Source organism: Podarcis bocagei (genome assembly GCF_964188305.1).
Source record: "Podarcis bocagei genome assembly, chromosome: 13".
In the NCBI taxonomy this organism is placed as follows: domain Eukaryota; kingdom Metazoa; phylum Chordata; class Lepidosauria; order Squamata; family Lacertidae; genus Podarcis; species Podarcis bocagei.
Window position 1 is genome coordinate 33,684,686 of NC_138138.1, and position 17,456 is coordinate 33,702,141.

General features: G+C 39.1%; 1 protein-coding gene across 1 annotated transcript; it reads right to left on the reverse strand.

Moving 5' to 3' along the window:
* Positions 1-2,481: 2,481 nt before the first annotated feature.
* LOC308570686 (vomeronasal type-2 receptor 26-like) lies at positions 2,482-16,765 on the reverse strand (the record flags this gene model as incomplete). The annotated part of the gene is made up of 8 exons (XM_081165600.1): positions 2,482-3,383; positions 3,648-3,774; positions 5,622-5,849; positions 6,108-6,959; positions 8,983-9,292; positions 11,971-12,074; positions 14,694-14,985; positions 16,686-16,765. The coding sequence occupies 8 exons, from the start codon at positions 16,763-16,765 to the stop codon at positions 2,482-2,484; spliced, it is 2,895 nt and encodes a 964-aa protein (XP_081021726.1).
* Between the last annotated feature and the right edge of the window lie 691 nt (positions 16,766-17,456).

The window sequence follows — 17,456 nt, forward strand, 5'->3', positions numbered from 1 at the left end:
GGAAACGAGCCTTTTCTGCAGTAGTTCCTCATTTGTGGAATGCTCTTCCTAGGATGGTTTGACTGATGCCTTCATTATACACCTTTAGTGTGTGATGAAAACATTATTCATCAAGCAGGTCTTGGACTGATTAACATCCTATAGCCTTTTAAATGTGTTTGTTGGAGGGGGGAAGGGAGGTTGTGCTATTCATTATTGTTTTTATTATATGTATTGTGTTTTTATCTTGCAATTTTATGTCGTCAACTGCTCTGAGATCTACGGATGAAGGGTGGTATATAAATTTAATAAATGAATAATAAGCACCATTAATCAGGCTAGCCCACCCACCACCAGTGCCACACTCACCCACATCTTTTGCTCTAGCAGAGCAAGCATTGGGATGAGTTCTATACATCTACAACTGTTTGTGTGTAGAGATTCCCCATGAAAGAAGGATTCCTGTAGGGAGAACCTCTAGCTGTCTAAAACTTTATATGCTTCTTCCACGGTCATAAAATCATGGAATTGTAGAGTTGGAAGGAATCTTGGGTGTCATCTGGTCCAACCTCCTGCAAAACAGGTCCATTGACTGTGCAGACCATGGGGGAATATTGCAAAGGCAGTGGAGTACATTGCATGGCATCAGTGATTGGTAGTGACAGGTTGTTTGTCCCCATGATCCCACATGTACAAATGGATGGGGAAGGATTTAGGTTGCTCTTTACTGTAGAGCAGGAACGTGGGTGGCACTGTGGTCTAAACCACAGAGCCTAGGGTTGGCCGATCAGAAGGTCGGTGGTTTGAATCCCCGTGACGGGGTGAGCTCTGGTTGCTCAATCCCTGCTCCTGTCAACCTAGCAGTTTGAAAGCATGCCAAATTGCAAGTAGATAAATAGGTACTGCTCTGGTGGGAAGGTAAACGGCATTTCCGTGTGCTGTCTGTTTCGCCAGAAGCGGCTTAGTCATGAGGGCCACATGACCCGGAAGCTGTCTACAGACAAACGCCGGCTCCCTCGGGCTATAGAACAAGATGAGCGCTGCAACCCCAGAGTTGTCCACGACTGGACCTAACAGTCAGGGGTACCTTTACCCTCTACCTTTATTGTAGAGCAAACAAGCTGGATTTAAATATCTGGGCCCTCTGAGTGCACCAGAATGTAGATATGCAGAATGTATGAACCAATCTGCACACAGCTCTGACAAAACTGTCCCATCTTGAGAAATTCTACCCCCCCCCCAAAAAAAATGGTTTCCCTTACGTACTTGCTACCTTGTAAGCACAGTACTCTATTATTACTTTGATAAATGTATGGTATTTTAAAACTGATTTTCTTATTAAAAACAAACAAGCACATGCCTAAATGGAATTAAACAGAGCATGATTATGTGAATGTGAAATGTAAACTGGGCAAACATAAGTAGGTTTTTCAATCAAAATCCCTGTGTTCCTTCAATGTGTGTAGGAGTTCATATGAACTTCATAATTCCTTTGATTACGGAGCTTCTGCTTAATGATCACTGTGTGGGATTAGAAGAATATTATCTGAACCATGAGTAATGGACCAAGAACTATAACATCAACTCAGAGGATAAGCTTTTGGCTCCATCCTGTTTGAAATATGGCAAACCTAACAGAGGACACAATCTTGCTGCTCTTCTGCGACTGAGAGGAGAGGTCTCCTATGGAGCCATTTTCTTTCCAGCCAGCTGAAACAACTGGTGGCTGACTACAGTGAGGGCCCTTCAAAAATCATCCAGATCCCCTGAGGAAGTGGGACTTACTGCACTGCAATTAAGCCAACATCTGTAAGGCTTCACTTGGAGATAGGCCCTCAGAGTTAATGGCTCACAAAGCTACCATATCAGAGTCTTAGGTGGTCTTAGTGCCTTAAGCAGCTGACAGGACACTTTTGGGGCACCCAGTGAACTTCATAGCAAAAGGCAGTTAGTGTTCCTTTCATTTCTGGTTGGTTGTCCCCACCCACTTTTTGTTGTCACCTCAGTCTCTGTCCTCTCATCAAATCAAAAGCTCATCAAATGTCCCTTATGTCCCTCACAGCGGTGCCTAATAACCAAAAGGTACTCTGGTCATAAGCATTCCATGCAACACTTGTGTGTGGGGGGGGGGAGGGGAATTCTATGCCATTAGTATGTGGGCACAGGGTGGTATACAAATAAATAAAAAAATAAGAAATCTACAGTTTGCTGCCATAGCAACACACACACAATGGAGAGATGGAAATATATTATTTCATTTTCTTTTCCTTATCTGTTCCTCCCTACTGTTCAACTGAGGCCTCAGCACAAAGATGTAGCATGTAGGGTAAAGATGCAATCCAGTAATCCAGCATGTCTGAGGTGGGTTCAAGTCTATTCACAGGAATTAAATAGAGACGTCTGCACCCTTGCTTGAGTTTTGTTGGGATCTCTACCAACACATTATCCCTCTGCCTCCCAGCCTCAAAATAAATTAAAAACAAAGAGATGCACACATATATTTCATTTTATTTTCATCATGAGGTGTTCCCTGCTGTTCAGCTCAGGCCTCAGCAGAATAATGTAGCATTTGGGGGAAAAGATGCAACCCAGTAATCCGGCACTGGAACATAAAATGGAGAAGATCTCCAGAGCCACCATGTATTTTCCTTTGGTGCTTAGATAGGTTGGAACAAAGGACAGCCAAACACTGCAAAACACCAACATGCTGAAAGTGATGAACTTGGCTTCATTGAAACTGTCAGGCAACCTCCTGGCTAGAAAAGCCACAATGAAGCTGGTTATGGCTAGAAAACCCATGTAACCCAAGACACAATAAAACATGGTAACTGAACTTTCATTACATTCCAATATGATTTTTCCATGCAATGAGTGCATATCTGTATTTGGGAATGGAGGGGAAGTACTTAACCAAAGAGTACAAACCCCAGCTTGAAAAAAGGTGCAGGAAAGGACAATGGAATTTGCCAAACCTTTCCCTACCCATTTCCTAACTCTGGCACCTGGTTTAGTTGCCATAAATGCTAGAATTACAGTAACAGTCTTTGCCAACACTGAGGAAAGGGCCAAAGAGAAGATGACACCAAATGTAGTTTGTCGAAGAAGGCAGGTTACTGTTCCAGGTTGTCCAATGAAGAGCAAAGAACAGAGGAAGCAAAGAAGGAGGGAGGCCAGGAGGATGTAGGTGATGGTTCGGTTGTTGGCTTTGACTATGGGAGTGTCCCTGTGCTTCATAAAAATTCCAAGTACTGAAGTTGTGATGAAAGAGAAAGCAATAGCCAAGATAGTTAAGATGATCCCTAAATCTTCTTTGTAAGAGAGGTAGCTTAGAACTCTGGGAATGCATTGAGTTTGGTCCTTGTTAGGATACTGGTCTTCTGGACAATTGACACAGGAATCCATGTCTTTAAAAAAGGAAAAAAGGAAAAGTAAGAGTATTATTTCAAAATGTATAAGAAAATCAATTCTAAACATTAGTGAGAATACATCCTTTTGTGATCTTGCATTCATGCAATTCTTTTATCAGGCAGCCAAGGTATTGAAAGGTATTTGTTATGTGAATTAACACTACATCCATTCAGTGGGTGCACACCTTCTGACCAAAACATAATAGATAATATTTTACTTTATGGAAATTTATTGATATACCAGGAAATTATGTCTCTTACCTTTTTGGTGAGAGATCATCCCTTCTGGACATGGGGCACAATCATAGCAGCAAAATTTCTCCCCCTCCTTCTTTTTCCTGCTGTAGCCAGGATTGCAGTTGTCATTGCATACAGAAACTGGCAATATCTGTGCAGAAATATTATGGATGATTATAAATGAGAGAGGTTTTGTTTCTTTTTTAAAAAGAGTGGCAGTTCTGCAAATAGCGTGTCACTTCTGTGTAATAGATTACATAGTCTGATAGTACTGCTGTTATAGGCTTCAGCTTCAAAGGGAAAAAAACGTACATAAGTGGTGTTGAGTGTGCTCTCATATTTGAATCATTTTTCTTCTTGACTAAGATGAATCTCCCTGCCCCAAATAATAATAAATTTATTTTTATTTTATTTTTTTAATCATATTTTTATTTGCTTTTTTCCAGGTTCCAGATTCAAATACATCATTAATAGCACAACAAAAGCATTTTTACAGAAAGAAAAGAAAAGAATTAAAAAGAAAATATTCAACTTTCCAAAACATTTTTTCATGATCTACTGGACTTCCCCACATCTTCCGCACCCTGCATTCTTTACAATAAAAATAACAGCAAATTGTATCCTTGTTTCATGCGTTTTTTGTACTTTCATCTAATTTAAATTTTAGGTTTAGAGTACTTATTGTTAAATCACCTTTTATTTTTTCATCAATCCTAAAAAGGTTTTACTCTAAACTTTGGTCTTTTCATAGTTATAACTTAATTTCCACCATTTTCAAATTTTATTTGCTAAAACTAATTCTTCCAAAACTTAGCAAATTCTCAACATTCATATAACTTATAGTGTTTTTGTAGATAGTCCTTAAATTTTTTCCAGTCCTCTTCTATTGTTTCTTCTCCCAGATCTCGGATTCTGCCAGTCATTTCAGCCAACTCCATGTAGTCCATCAGTTGCGTATGCCACTCTTCCAGCGTGGGTAACTCCTGTGACTTCCAGTGTTTGGCAATAAGAATTCTTGCTGCTGTAGTTGCATATAAGAAAAAGGTTCTATCCTTCTTTATCACCCTCTGGCCGACTATGCCCAGGAGAAAGGCCTCTGGTTTCTTGTGGAAGGTATACTTAAATACCCTTTTTAACTCATTATAAATTGTTTCCCAAAAGGCCTTCACCCTCGGGCATGTCCACCAGAGGTGGAAGAACGTTCCTTCAGCCTCCTTACATTTCCAACATTTATTATCAGATAAATGATATATCTTTGCAAGCTTGACTGGGGTCATGTACCACCTGTATATCATCTTCATAATGTTTTCTTTCAAGGCATTACATGCTGTAAATTTTATACCGGTGGTCCATAACCTTTCCCAGTCTTCAAACATAATGTTGTACCCAATGTCTTGAGCCCATTTTATCATGGCTGATTTAACTGTCTCCCAAATAATAATAAATTTAAAGTCTAAATCTTTGCAGACCTGTTCTCTCCACACTGAGTTAGAATTAAACTTGATTAACCAGTTAGAATTAACTGTTAGAATTAAACTTGATTAACCAGTTTAAAGGCTTGATTACAAAGATTAATGCTTCAACCATGAAGATAGCTGTTCTTGTGCCCAGATCTTCGGAAAAATCAGCAAGATGATAAAAGTTGCTTGCAGTAAGAACTAGTTTTTGTTTTTTTTAAGAATGGCAGGCCTGTAAATAGTGTGCCAACTCTAGGGGGGCGAGGGATCTTCGCCCCCCTCAATATTTCTTTGAAGAGGACCCAGCAGAGATCCTGGTTTTCTTTCCCCCATAAGACATTTAGAGATGGATCATGAGGTCAGAGTAAACTGAGATTTCCAGAACTATGGAAAGAAAGGAATGAACTATATAGTTGTTGTTGTTGTTGAAAAATAATGTTCTCCAGCATAAATCAGTACCTGCACAGAAGGTGGAGTGATAAACTGGCCTAATGAACATTTTTTTGGCATATAATCTTAATTATTTCCCACTTTCTCTCACCTGATTAAAACATTGGTGCCAGACAATTTGGTCTTCATGAATCAATAACTCTTTGCCTGGAGGAGCCTGAGGATCCAATCTTCCAACGTTGACTCTGACGACTGAGCCATTGGGGAACATCATCCAGTTTGTAATATCAAAACTTGAAACTAATTCTCCATCGTCATCAAAGAGTATTGTTTCTCCAACACTATTATTGAATATGATATGCCTTAGAAAGTCATGAACCTACATTGAAAGACAATATAAAGAAAGAGATAATTAGGTCTTGGAGCGACTCCAATGAGTTTCACAAAGCCCTATGTATGTTTTGTTTTATTTCTGGACAATATATGTGATTACTCTTTATTTCTCGCTGGTAATATTCTTAACTTGTCACAATATCAAAAATCATGATTTTACACTGAAGCTGTCGTTTATTATCCAAACAGATTGATAGCTCCTAAAGTTTATTTACTTCTGGGTCATACATTAAATTGTAGTTACCTGCCATGGTTGCACATTTTGAAATACCAGTCTCTGATTTCCTGACAACCTTCTTTGCTTCAATCTCAACCTATATATGCCATGCAAAGCATGTGCCATGGCATAGAGAGCATTGTAGACACTGTAACTATGGCCAGTCATCTTCATTTCAAACAAAATACCAGGAATGCTCTCCAGCTTCTCCTCCCCAGTACATGTTTCCTTTTCATCTTCCTCCTGCTTCTTTAATGAACAGCTGAATGCCTGTTCCCAGAAGTCCTGGATAAATCCATCTCCTTTCACTCCAAAAGGTGTTAACCCCTCAATAAACTTTTGAAAGCCTGGTGGCTGATTTGAGTGAGCGGTGAAAGATAAGGAACCATGGAAGGTTTGCATATCCCATGTCTTTTGAAAGGACACCGAGGTGAAATCCCAGTGGGATGTAACAATCCACACTTTACCAAGAGGAGGCCATTCCATACTGAATGCTACAAAAAGAAATATCCTCACAACCTGAAAAGATGGAGGTTCACCATATATAAAGAATACATTGGATTTTGTCTCGGTTGCAATTTCATATGTATTTGAGTGCTCAAAAAACAAATCTGTCATCTCATCCACATAGTTCCATTTTGGTAGCCTTATAATGAAGGCATAACAGATGCCATTTTGGGAAAGCATAGGCACCATTGTCTGCAAAAACCTGTCCCCTTTGTCATCATTCACAGCAGCAACTCCAACCCATTTCCACCCAAAATGGTGTAATAACCGCACAACTCCCGTTTGCTGGTGGGATTCAGTTGGAACCATTTGGTACAGGAATGGGTATAGCATTTTGGAACCATGCAGTGGCAAGAATGATCCATAAGTTGCCTGAAAACAAAACCAGAAATGATGAATAAATGCTGTCTCTTGAAATCATAGCATTGCACTGGGTTAGGTAGTTCATCTAGTCGAGATCCCTGTGTGATGCCGCAAATCCAGAATTTGAGTGATCCCAACAGATGGCTACCTAGCTTCTATTTATGTAAGACCTTGAGTGACAGAGAGTGCACATATCTACTGCTGAACTGTACTGAATAGGTCGTCTAAAAATAAACCAACTTCAAGTGCTATCCTGAGGGTTAGAACAAGTTTTTGTGATCTTCTGTGTGCCAGCCGTTCTAGTATTTCTACAATGCTATTATGTGCACTCTTTACTTTCCATTCTTTTCAGAATGAAAATATTCCTTCAAACTTTCTACATAGAATCTATAACCCGGACATTCTGCTCAGCTATTAATTCATTCTTATGAATTTCCCATATGGGTGAATTCCTCTCTGTCTTAAATTATACTGTAGTTCTGTGATGGCAGGGTCTATAACCTGTACCATTAGAGGAAAGGGTGATAAGCAAACCCTGTTTCTTGTTAACTTCATCACTATCACCAAGCACTCTTTAATACAGAATTTCCCCTGTGTAGTTTTAACATTTGAATGCTTGCTCCTCTTGTGCAGATGGCTTCTAAAACCTACAGCAGTTATTTTTAAACTCAGGTCTTAAAGCCTAAAACTCAACAGATTGTAAAACAATGAATTTTGGAGCTGTTTTGCACAAACATGACTCTTCATAATCCTTTGCTTGAAAGAACAATGCATGGTTGCTTGCTGGTTAGATATTTTTCTTCTCAGGTTATCTTGTTTGCCACTAGTCCCAACTTATACCTCTGTTTATTTCATTCCATCTCTTTCTTTCAGTGTAATCCAACATATTTTTCACAACATCAGCACCAACAATTTTTGTCTCTGCGTCTTCTTAGTTATTAGGCAGGTGCTCTCTCTCTCTCTCTCTCTCTCTCTCTCTCTCTCTTTCTCTCTCTCTCACACACGGGCCTATTTTCATAGCCATAACTGTCATGTTGTGTGTGTGTGTGTGTGTGCAAGAGAGAGAGAGAGAGAGAGAGAGAGAGAGAGAGAGAGAGAGAGAGAGAGTGTGTCTTTCCAAAACGTTTCTTTCTACTGCAAATGCTTAGGCATATATCTATATCTATATCTATATCATCTATCTCTATCTCTATCTCTATCTCTATCTATCTCTATCTCTATCTCTATCTCTATCTCTATCTCTATCTCTATCTCTATATAAAGTCTGCCAATCCTTACCCTACCAGTAACCTACCCAACCTAACCAGCATTGTATATTTTCTGATTCTTTCCTCCCTTCCAGTCAAAGTGCTTATAGTAAAATAAATAAATATCTGTTTTTGTGTTTTAAGCAGTGTTTTGTCCTATTGTTCTTATTAGTTTCCCAGTCCTTCCTGAATCCATTATTATTTGTGTGAAGTGTTGTGTGAATGTAGATCCAGCACTGTACAGTCGTACCTTGGTTCTCGAAGAGAATGCATTCCGGGAGTCCATTCGACTCCCAGAACCATTCAAAAACCAAGTGTGACTTCCGATTTGCTGCAGGAGTTTCCTGCACTCAACTGGAAGCCATGGAAGCCACGCCAGACATCCGACTTCCGAAAATCATTCGAAAACTGGAACACTCACTTCTGGTTTTCAATCATTCAGGAGCAGAAATGTATGAGGCGTTCTGTGGCATTCGGCAACCAAGGTACAACTGTACACAGTCAGGGCAGCAGCACAGAAAGATGGGAACAGACAATAAAATAAGGCATTTGCATAGAAGTGGCCAAGAGCCAAGGTGACAGGTGGCAGCAGAAGCACCAGTGGCCAAACTGGTGTGCTCATAGGCTAGCTTTTCCTGCTCCAACTACCAGGAAGCCCTTTTCAAAGGATTCAGTAGGCACAGCCACAAGCAGGAGCCAGTAAAGAGCAAGCCCTTTGTTGGGAGAAAGGAAGAAAGTCCAACCCACTGCTGGACATCATTAACTTCCCAGCACTTTAAGCTTACCTGTGGAGTCTTTTGGATTGCTGAAATGGCAGCCATATTGACAGAGATCTCAGAGAAGCATCCTCCAATGATTGCAATCATATTGTTCTGGTCGTTACACCTGTAGTTGGGGGCAAACGTCTGTTGTGTGGAAAGCAGGCTCAGAGTGGCCTTATAGGTCATTCTTGCACTCAAGTAGCTGTTGAGTATGTGGAAACCTAGAGAGATATTTGGCAAGATTGTGGGATTTCCGTTGATCTCTTTGACAGCAAATGCTAAAGCCAGGATGTGCTGGTAGTTCTTAGGCACTGAACTGTAATAAGGATGACAACTGTTTAATAAAGCAACCACAATAACAAAAAAGCATTTGTACTTTTCATTCATGCGCTTCCAAGATATAGGCAAACCGTAGGACCACAGATTACAATAGACTGAAGAGGAACTGACACCTGAAAGAGATATTTCATCATCATCATCATCAAAACTTTTATTGGCATCACATACAAACATCCATAGCAAATCAATACAGAATTATCACCTTCCCCGTGACACAAAACGTTTGTCAAATGAAAGAGGCAGATGATGATGGTGATGATGATTATATTTCTTGCATGGAAAACCAAGTAGTCTAACTGTTTTGAGATCACTCTAGAGCTTAACAAATCACCACAACAAAAATGCTCGTTATCATCATACATTCAAATGCTTGCAAAGCTGAGGTGAACCTTTGGACCATAGAAAACAATACATTGAGAAAAATCTGAAATAAGTACATTCCTGCTGTGAAGTAGTAATAGTCACTTCCCTAGGAGGATTGGGAGCACCTTGTTGCCCCAGTACAGTTGTGCTGTGGACCATGGGTGCTGGAGGTGGGGTTTTCATCATTCACGCAGCCAGAGGGGGAATGTTGGAGCTTTTCTTCCTGTGGCACATTTTTGATGTGTTGAGGCCCATGATATGGGATGATTGCTTTAGGGGCAGAGAGGTCACCCTCCCATCCTATTGCTTTTTAGTCCTGCCCAAAGGTGGGTGGGCTGGAACATGCTAGTACCTTGCTATGGACAAGCCGGATGCAGTATTCTGGGCCAGGGAGGAGTTTCCCCTGCAGACTAATTGGCCTTTCTGAAAGTTTTTGCCTGCCTCATAGCAATTGTCACAACTCTGGTGGTTAAGGCATGGGGTCTTTATCTTTAATATCTGATTACCCTGCTAAAGGGGTCTGTCCAGAAACCCACATGGGAGCCAATAGGCCATAGAACCCATCCAAGAGGCAACCCTGGTAAGGGGCAATCACAGTTGATATATGTTCTTCACAAACCCATAGGGGAGGAAGCAAACTCACTTTTGAACAACTCCAGCATCAAATATAAGAACATCTAGCACAAAAAACATCCTCCCTGCACATATTCTCTGAAATTTAGCAGTGTTCTTACATAGAGGCATTTCTATGATATTTGCTATTTCATATAAACTGACATTAAAGCAATAGGGAAGATTTGTAATAAATAAATAACCAAAAGAGCAAAGGCTGGCCTTGCAGCTATCCTTCTTAAATGAATGTCCTTCGAAGAGCTAACATGTCTTCAGTCTGTGTTGATTCTGCTCATCTTAAACAATAATAGATTGTTGGTTGGTTGGTTGGTTTTTTAAAGGGAGGAAATGTTAAAGGTTCCCAGCACAACAATTCTGACACCTATTTTTCTCATTGTTTTATACTCCCCAAAGAAGCAAATTAGTTGGCTTCTGACTTCTGCTGCTTTGATGAGAATGACAGAGTGTCATAGTCGCCAGGACTTTTCAGTCATGGCAACAGAAATGCTATCTCATCCAGGAATAGTGGAAACAAGAGAAAATATTTGAACAAGGCACCTTAATAAAGCATTGTCTAAATTTTGCATCATTCAGGCCAAGCAATCTGTGAGTATTCCATCTTTCAGTACTAGAACTGCAGCATACTTTATCCACATCAAAGCTGCTGAAGATGGCAGAAGCTGAAATGTTTTGCTACGAAACATTTATATCTGCATTTTTTTATAAAGTAACTCTATTAAGTCAGTCTTTAAAATCTCTCCAGGTGATATTGTTATTATTTAATTTGATACACCAAAAATCTCTTTACCATGTCCAACATATTTGGTTCAAGCAACGGACAATGGAACATCTATATTGTCTGACATCCGAGATACATTAATGTAACTGCAGGACACCTACAACAAGGGGAGGTATGTGAGATTATGTTGGATGCATAAAGGGGAGCTTTACAAATTTCCAGAAACTCACCTACGTGTGAAAGAAATGTCCCATGTAGTGCATGTTTCTGAAGGACAATTCACAATCTACTTTCTAAAATCCACATGCCACTATAATTTTAGATTTGTGAACTTTTAGTATGAACACTAGTTGGAGACAAGAATCCTCTCCAGTGTGAAAGAAATAGGTAGAGTTAAACATTTTGGTATTTTTCAAATATAATAGTATCTAATGCATCATTAAAAAGACCAGAAGTCTGGAAATACATGAGAACAGGCAAAGAGAGAAAAACTAAAACGGCAAAGCCCTTTGTTTTCATTAATTTGTTAAATTTTGGCCCCTCTCCCCTTAAAGACTGTTCAAATATTATTAAACCATCTATGACATAAATAAATAAATAAATAAATAAATAAATAAATAAATAAATAAATGCACAGGCACAATCCACCATGTGATTATTCAGAAGAAGCTCAATAGAAATGTACAGGATCATTTATTCAATGAAGCTTGTGGAGGGAAACTTATTAGTGGTTTACGATCAACAATAACATGTAACGGTAAGACAAGGTGATTAACAAGCTGGAAGTGTGAAATTGACCAAGTTCCACTTTTGTTATATTTTTCTTTAGGATTGTTGTAGATAGACCATAAATTCAAATTGATGCACAGTCTTGAATTATGGTGTGTTTTCCATTTTAATGGTGTGAGTATTTTACAGAATGGGAAAGAAAGAGAAAGAGAACAAAATTAATTTCTTACATGGATTCATCAATCAGCATTGGTGTAGGCTGTTTCATGAAATTGAAGTCATCATAGTTTAAGAAGACCTGGGAAACAATCTCCCCGATGATGATATCAGCTGGCTGGTAAAATTCATGAGGAATAGGGAGGGGATCATCAAATATATGACAGTTAATGAAATGTGTCTTACACAGAGTGTGACACAGCAATACAAGCAACAACAAGACCACAAGCATGATTCTGTTGATAATATTTTGCGTGCAGATGTACATTCCCAGGTTAGTATCTACAGCTCTATGGCTATTATATGATTTCTTACAGTCTTCCTTGAATGCTGGCAGATAGTGGTGCTACACTCATTTACAGCTTGATATCTTAGGGTATATGTGCACCATTTTCCTCTTGATCTTATTTATAAAAATGGCTCTGTGTTCATCAGCACTCTCAACAGTGCACCTCTTCACTTCTTCCTCTATGTGTGAGTTAAAATATTCATATAGATCTGTTCAGCTACAGGTATGAATGATTTCCCCCCAAAAAATGGTGTGCAAAGAAAGTGTAACCCTGAAAATTATCCATGGATTCTCCATGAAATGTGAGTTTCATTAAAGTGAGGCAGTAAATATCTGTGAAGCAGATATAGACAAAGAGAGAGAATCAGGATAGGGATTCTTATGCAGCATCGTTTTTTGTCAGAGTCAGCTGGTAAGAAACATACCCTGACATGTATAGAGTAATCAGAGAAGAAAATGTCAGAGCCTTGCTTATGCAGAGATCCATTGCTCAATAGCACTGCAGGTTTATATATTTTTGTCAGATTCTGATCATTGGTCTGGTTAATGAAACCTGTATAACCCCTGTTAAATACAAGGCAAACAAATAATTCTGACAATGATAGGTGTGATTATAATTTCCCCAGTGTCTTGAAGTTCCTTGAAGCTGCATCATAATTGACAGAAGTATTATGAGACACACCCCTCCACCTCTGCATTATTATTTTCTTCTTTAAGGGATAATATATAGTCAGTGGCACTTAGCCAGGAGTTGTATAGTTCGCACAACCAGATCGCTCATACTTGGTATAACTTGAAGATCTCACACAAATTCATACTAACAGATGACTCACTTAAAGGCTGTGGAATTTAAGGCTCCATGTTGCATGTCAAAGTCCCAAGCCACCCCCATTAGAATAAAGACACAAGGACACAGAATTTTAAGTTAATGTTAATGGGCAAAATTTAGGCCACAACATTATTGGTTACAAAATGTGAGCGGTATTGGCTTAGGTATTGGGATCAACAGACTATATCTGACTCCTGCCCGCCTTGCAGGGAGTCTGGTAAGGGTAAACCACCAGTAGGGGGAGCTCCGCCAATGTGGATCAACTCGAGCATCCCCTAGGTTCCTGCTGGGGTCGTGGCATGGCCCTAGCCCATCCCTGGGCTTCGGACGAGATCCACACACCCCGATTCATTTAATGGAATACCCTTAAGCATGGAGGGGCAGGTGATGGCCGCTCCTCCTCTTCCCCACACATTGCTATTCCAATGCTTAACCGCCAAACCTTATAAAGTTATGACGATTGCTATGAGGTAGGCGAAAACCAAGTGCAAAACCTCTCTCTGTTTGATGAGGAGAAATTGTCAGGGTTGTGCAAATCACTCAGCTGAACCCTGAGGTATGAACCACATCAGGATACCTTAAGCTGATTCACACTGCACATGGGGTAGGTCTGGGTGCCTATAGATTTCTATGAATGGAGTGGTGCTTCCAGAGTTACCCTGGAGTTACATGGCAATATGGATTTAAAAATAAATAAATAAGAAAAGCCAGACTGTCTCTCAAATTGATATTGAAACAAACAAGAACAGACAGCAGACATCCTACAAGAAAAATGCCAGGCTGTTGACAGCGTGATGTATAGTAGGAGAGGAGCTGACCTTTCGTTTGGTTAACAGTCAATCATTCCCATCCCGACTTTATTTAATAATGATAATGATAATAATTTGTGTGTGTGTTGTGGGCTGTCTTCTTTTCTTAGTTGCTTGACACACACAATTTGGGGTACCACCTTTCTACATAGAGCTATTTGTTCTCATGTCATATTTTTTCACTATGCTGTAAGTTATAACTTGTAATGGGTGCTTTGTTGTTTTGCATAGCTAGGAGATTTTTTTAAAAAATCAATTCTTCCAGTTCTTGCCCTGCCAGCAATACATCCTATCCACCTTTACAAATGTTCCAATGCCTGTTGCTTCTCTACCTGTCCACCTCACTGCCTTTTATTTCATAACTGCATTAAGGAAACACCTCTTAGTGATTACCTGCCTTTCTTTGACTTAGTTGCCTGGAAAATAGAATTCCAAATGATTCATATTTTTAAAAAAATCTTCACGAAACAGGAAGATATTAACTGTAAAAAAAAAGAAAATGAAAAAGCTAAATTTAAAGACAGTTAGAATAAACAAAACAAAACCACCCCTTGAGATACCTGTCTTTGCCCAGAATCAGATTTTGTTGTTGTTGTTGGGGGCATTCACAGCCCTAGTGAAAGAGCAATACTTCAGTAAAGTTTCCAGTTAGGAATGATTAGCAATGATTTCATCTTCTAGTATTATTAAGCATGCATTTAACCACTTTGCCTAGCAAAACAGTATGAAGATTTTGGTCAAATGCTTTCTAAATTTTAAGATCTTATGCTATAGTTCTGAAATCTCCATTCCCTCATGCACCCAGCTTACCTGTGGAGTCTTCTGGATTGTTGGAATGGCAGCCATATTGACAGAGGTCTCAGAGAAATATCCTCCAATGATAGCAATCAGATTGTTCTGGTTGTGACACCTGAAGTTGGGGATATGTTTCTGTTGTGTTGAAAGGAGGCTCAGAGTGGCCTTATAAGTCATTCTTGCTGTCATGTAGCTATTGAGGATGTGGAAGCCCAGAGAGATATTTGGCAAGATTGTGGGGTTCTCATTTATTTCTTTGACAGAAAATACCAAGGCCAAGATGTGCTGGTAGTTCTTAGGCACTGAACTGTAATAAGAGTGACAGCTGTTTAATAAAATGAACATGACAATAAAAAAGGCATTTGTACTCTTCATTCATTCATTCATTCATTCATGTGCTTCCAAGATTGGGGCAAACCTTAGGACCATAAATTACAATAGACTGAAGAAGAACTGACATCTGAAAGAGATAATTCTTGCATGGAAAACTATGAAGTCTAACTGTTTTGAAATCACTCTAGAGCTTAATAAACTGTTCTCTTAACGTTTTTCCTCAATTCCCTAACATATTAAGAACAAGAATTAGCCGAAGTAGGTGTATATGTGTTTTTAGAGCTGTATTCCCTCCACAGTGTTCTATAACTACCACCTTGACCAGGTGTAGGCAACCTAAGGCCCGGGGGCTGGATGCAGCCCAATCGCCTTCTCAATCCAGCCGTGGACGGTCCAGGAATTAGCATGTTTTTACATGAGTAGAATGTGTGGTTTTATTTAAAATGCATCTCTGGGTTATTTGTGGGGCATAGGAATTCGTTCATCCCCCCCCCCAAAAAAAATATACCCACCACATGGCCCACCACATGGCCAGACCTTGACTGTACCCTTTTGTTTCACCTCAGAGTAGGTGTGGATGGCGGAAGCCAAAACATTTGCTATGAAATGTTCATATTTCTCTATTGTTGGGCACTCTAATATATTTGTGATTTTTTTTAAAAAAAATCTCTCCCAAGTGACATTTCTAATGTTCAACTCAATATACTGATTGCCTATTTAACAAGCCCGGCAGCTTTGATGAAAGAAGCAATATAAAATATCATTGTCACTTCAAGCAACTGATAAAGAATCGTTTATATTATCTAAAATCTGAAATACACTAATGTAAATGAAGGGCAGTTAGAATAAGGAGAGGAATTGGGAGATTATATTGCAACAAGAAAGTAAATCTTACAAATTTCCACAAATTCACAATACACCAAATATCTTACTGAAGTGCATGGCTCCTGAAGGTCAAGCCACAAGCTACTTTCTAAAATCCATATATCCCTATGATATTTTATTTGTGCAGCATAAATTTTAAAAATTTGAAACCAAAGTTTGATCACTCTTTAGTGTGCTGTCTGTTTGAACAATATGTTGGTATTTTTGCTAGGAAAACTGTAGGGGTGACATTAATAGGAAGAATGTATGTCTCAAATAGAGTAATAGAAAATAAATGGTTAAATAAATCTGAAGTATGGAAGTGCATGAGAGAAGGCAGTGCTGGAGAGAACTATGGGAACAAAGTGAGGGGAAAACAAAAGTGGCAAAAGCCTCTTTTTTCATTGCTAAAGATATTATCTTTTGAAAACCTCTTTTTTTATAAATATTAAATCATATATAAATATAAGACGTAAAAAGTAAGGAAAAGCATGAGCATAATCCACCATGTAGTTATTCAGCAAAAGTCCAATAGAAATGCACAGGATCCATTCATTCCTTAGGAGTTGTGAAAGAAAATAGTGATTTTTGAACAACATTTAAAAAAGGTAAGGCAAAGAATAATTACCAAGAAGGAAGTTTGATCAAATTCCATTGTTCTCATACCAGTATATAAATTCTTATTGATGCACATTACTATACTATGATATGCTTTCCATTTTAATGGTCCAAGCATTTTACAGAACGAAAGTGAGAGAGAGAGAGGGAGAGAGAGAGAGAGAGAGAGAGAGAACAAAACTAATGGCTTACAGAGGTTCATTGAACAGCATCTGGGCAGGCTGTTCTGTGAAATGGAGGTTATCGTAGTTGAAGATGACCTGGGAAACCATTTCCCCGATGATGAGGTCATCTGGCTGGTAAAATTTATGAGGAATAGGGAGGGGATCATCATATATGCTACACACAGTGTGTCTTGCACACAGTGTGACACAGCAATATGAGGAGCACCACCACTATAAGCATTATCCTGCTGAAGAAACATTGTATCCTGTCGATTCCCATGTTTACATCTATAGCACTATTATTGGTTTCCTTGAATTATGGCAGATATTTCCTAAGATGCAAACACCACTATTTCCTTAACTTATATTCCTCTGTGTTCATCAGTGTTCCTGAAGAGTGTATTTTATTTACTGCCTCACACTTGCCTCTGTGGGTGAGTAATTTCAAATCTCCATATATACTTGTTCAACTAAACATATCAATGCTATTTTTTAATGTAAAAAGGAAAAGGTGGAAACCTGAAAATTCCCAGTGTATTTGTCCACACGAATGTGAGTTTTATTACAGCGAGACAGTGCTTTGATACAGGAGCTGTTCATAGGAACGTATGTAATCCACACCAAATTCATGAGTTGTGACCAGTAAATATCTCAGAAGTGAATGACTCACAGTATACTTTTTTGTGGTTAAAATAATGTCAGAATAAGGTGGTTCATGTTATCAAAGTTGGAATGGGCAATACCTGAAGTTCTGAAATAATTGAATAATTTTGGCAAAGTGCCAGGCCTACACATCAAT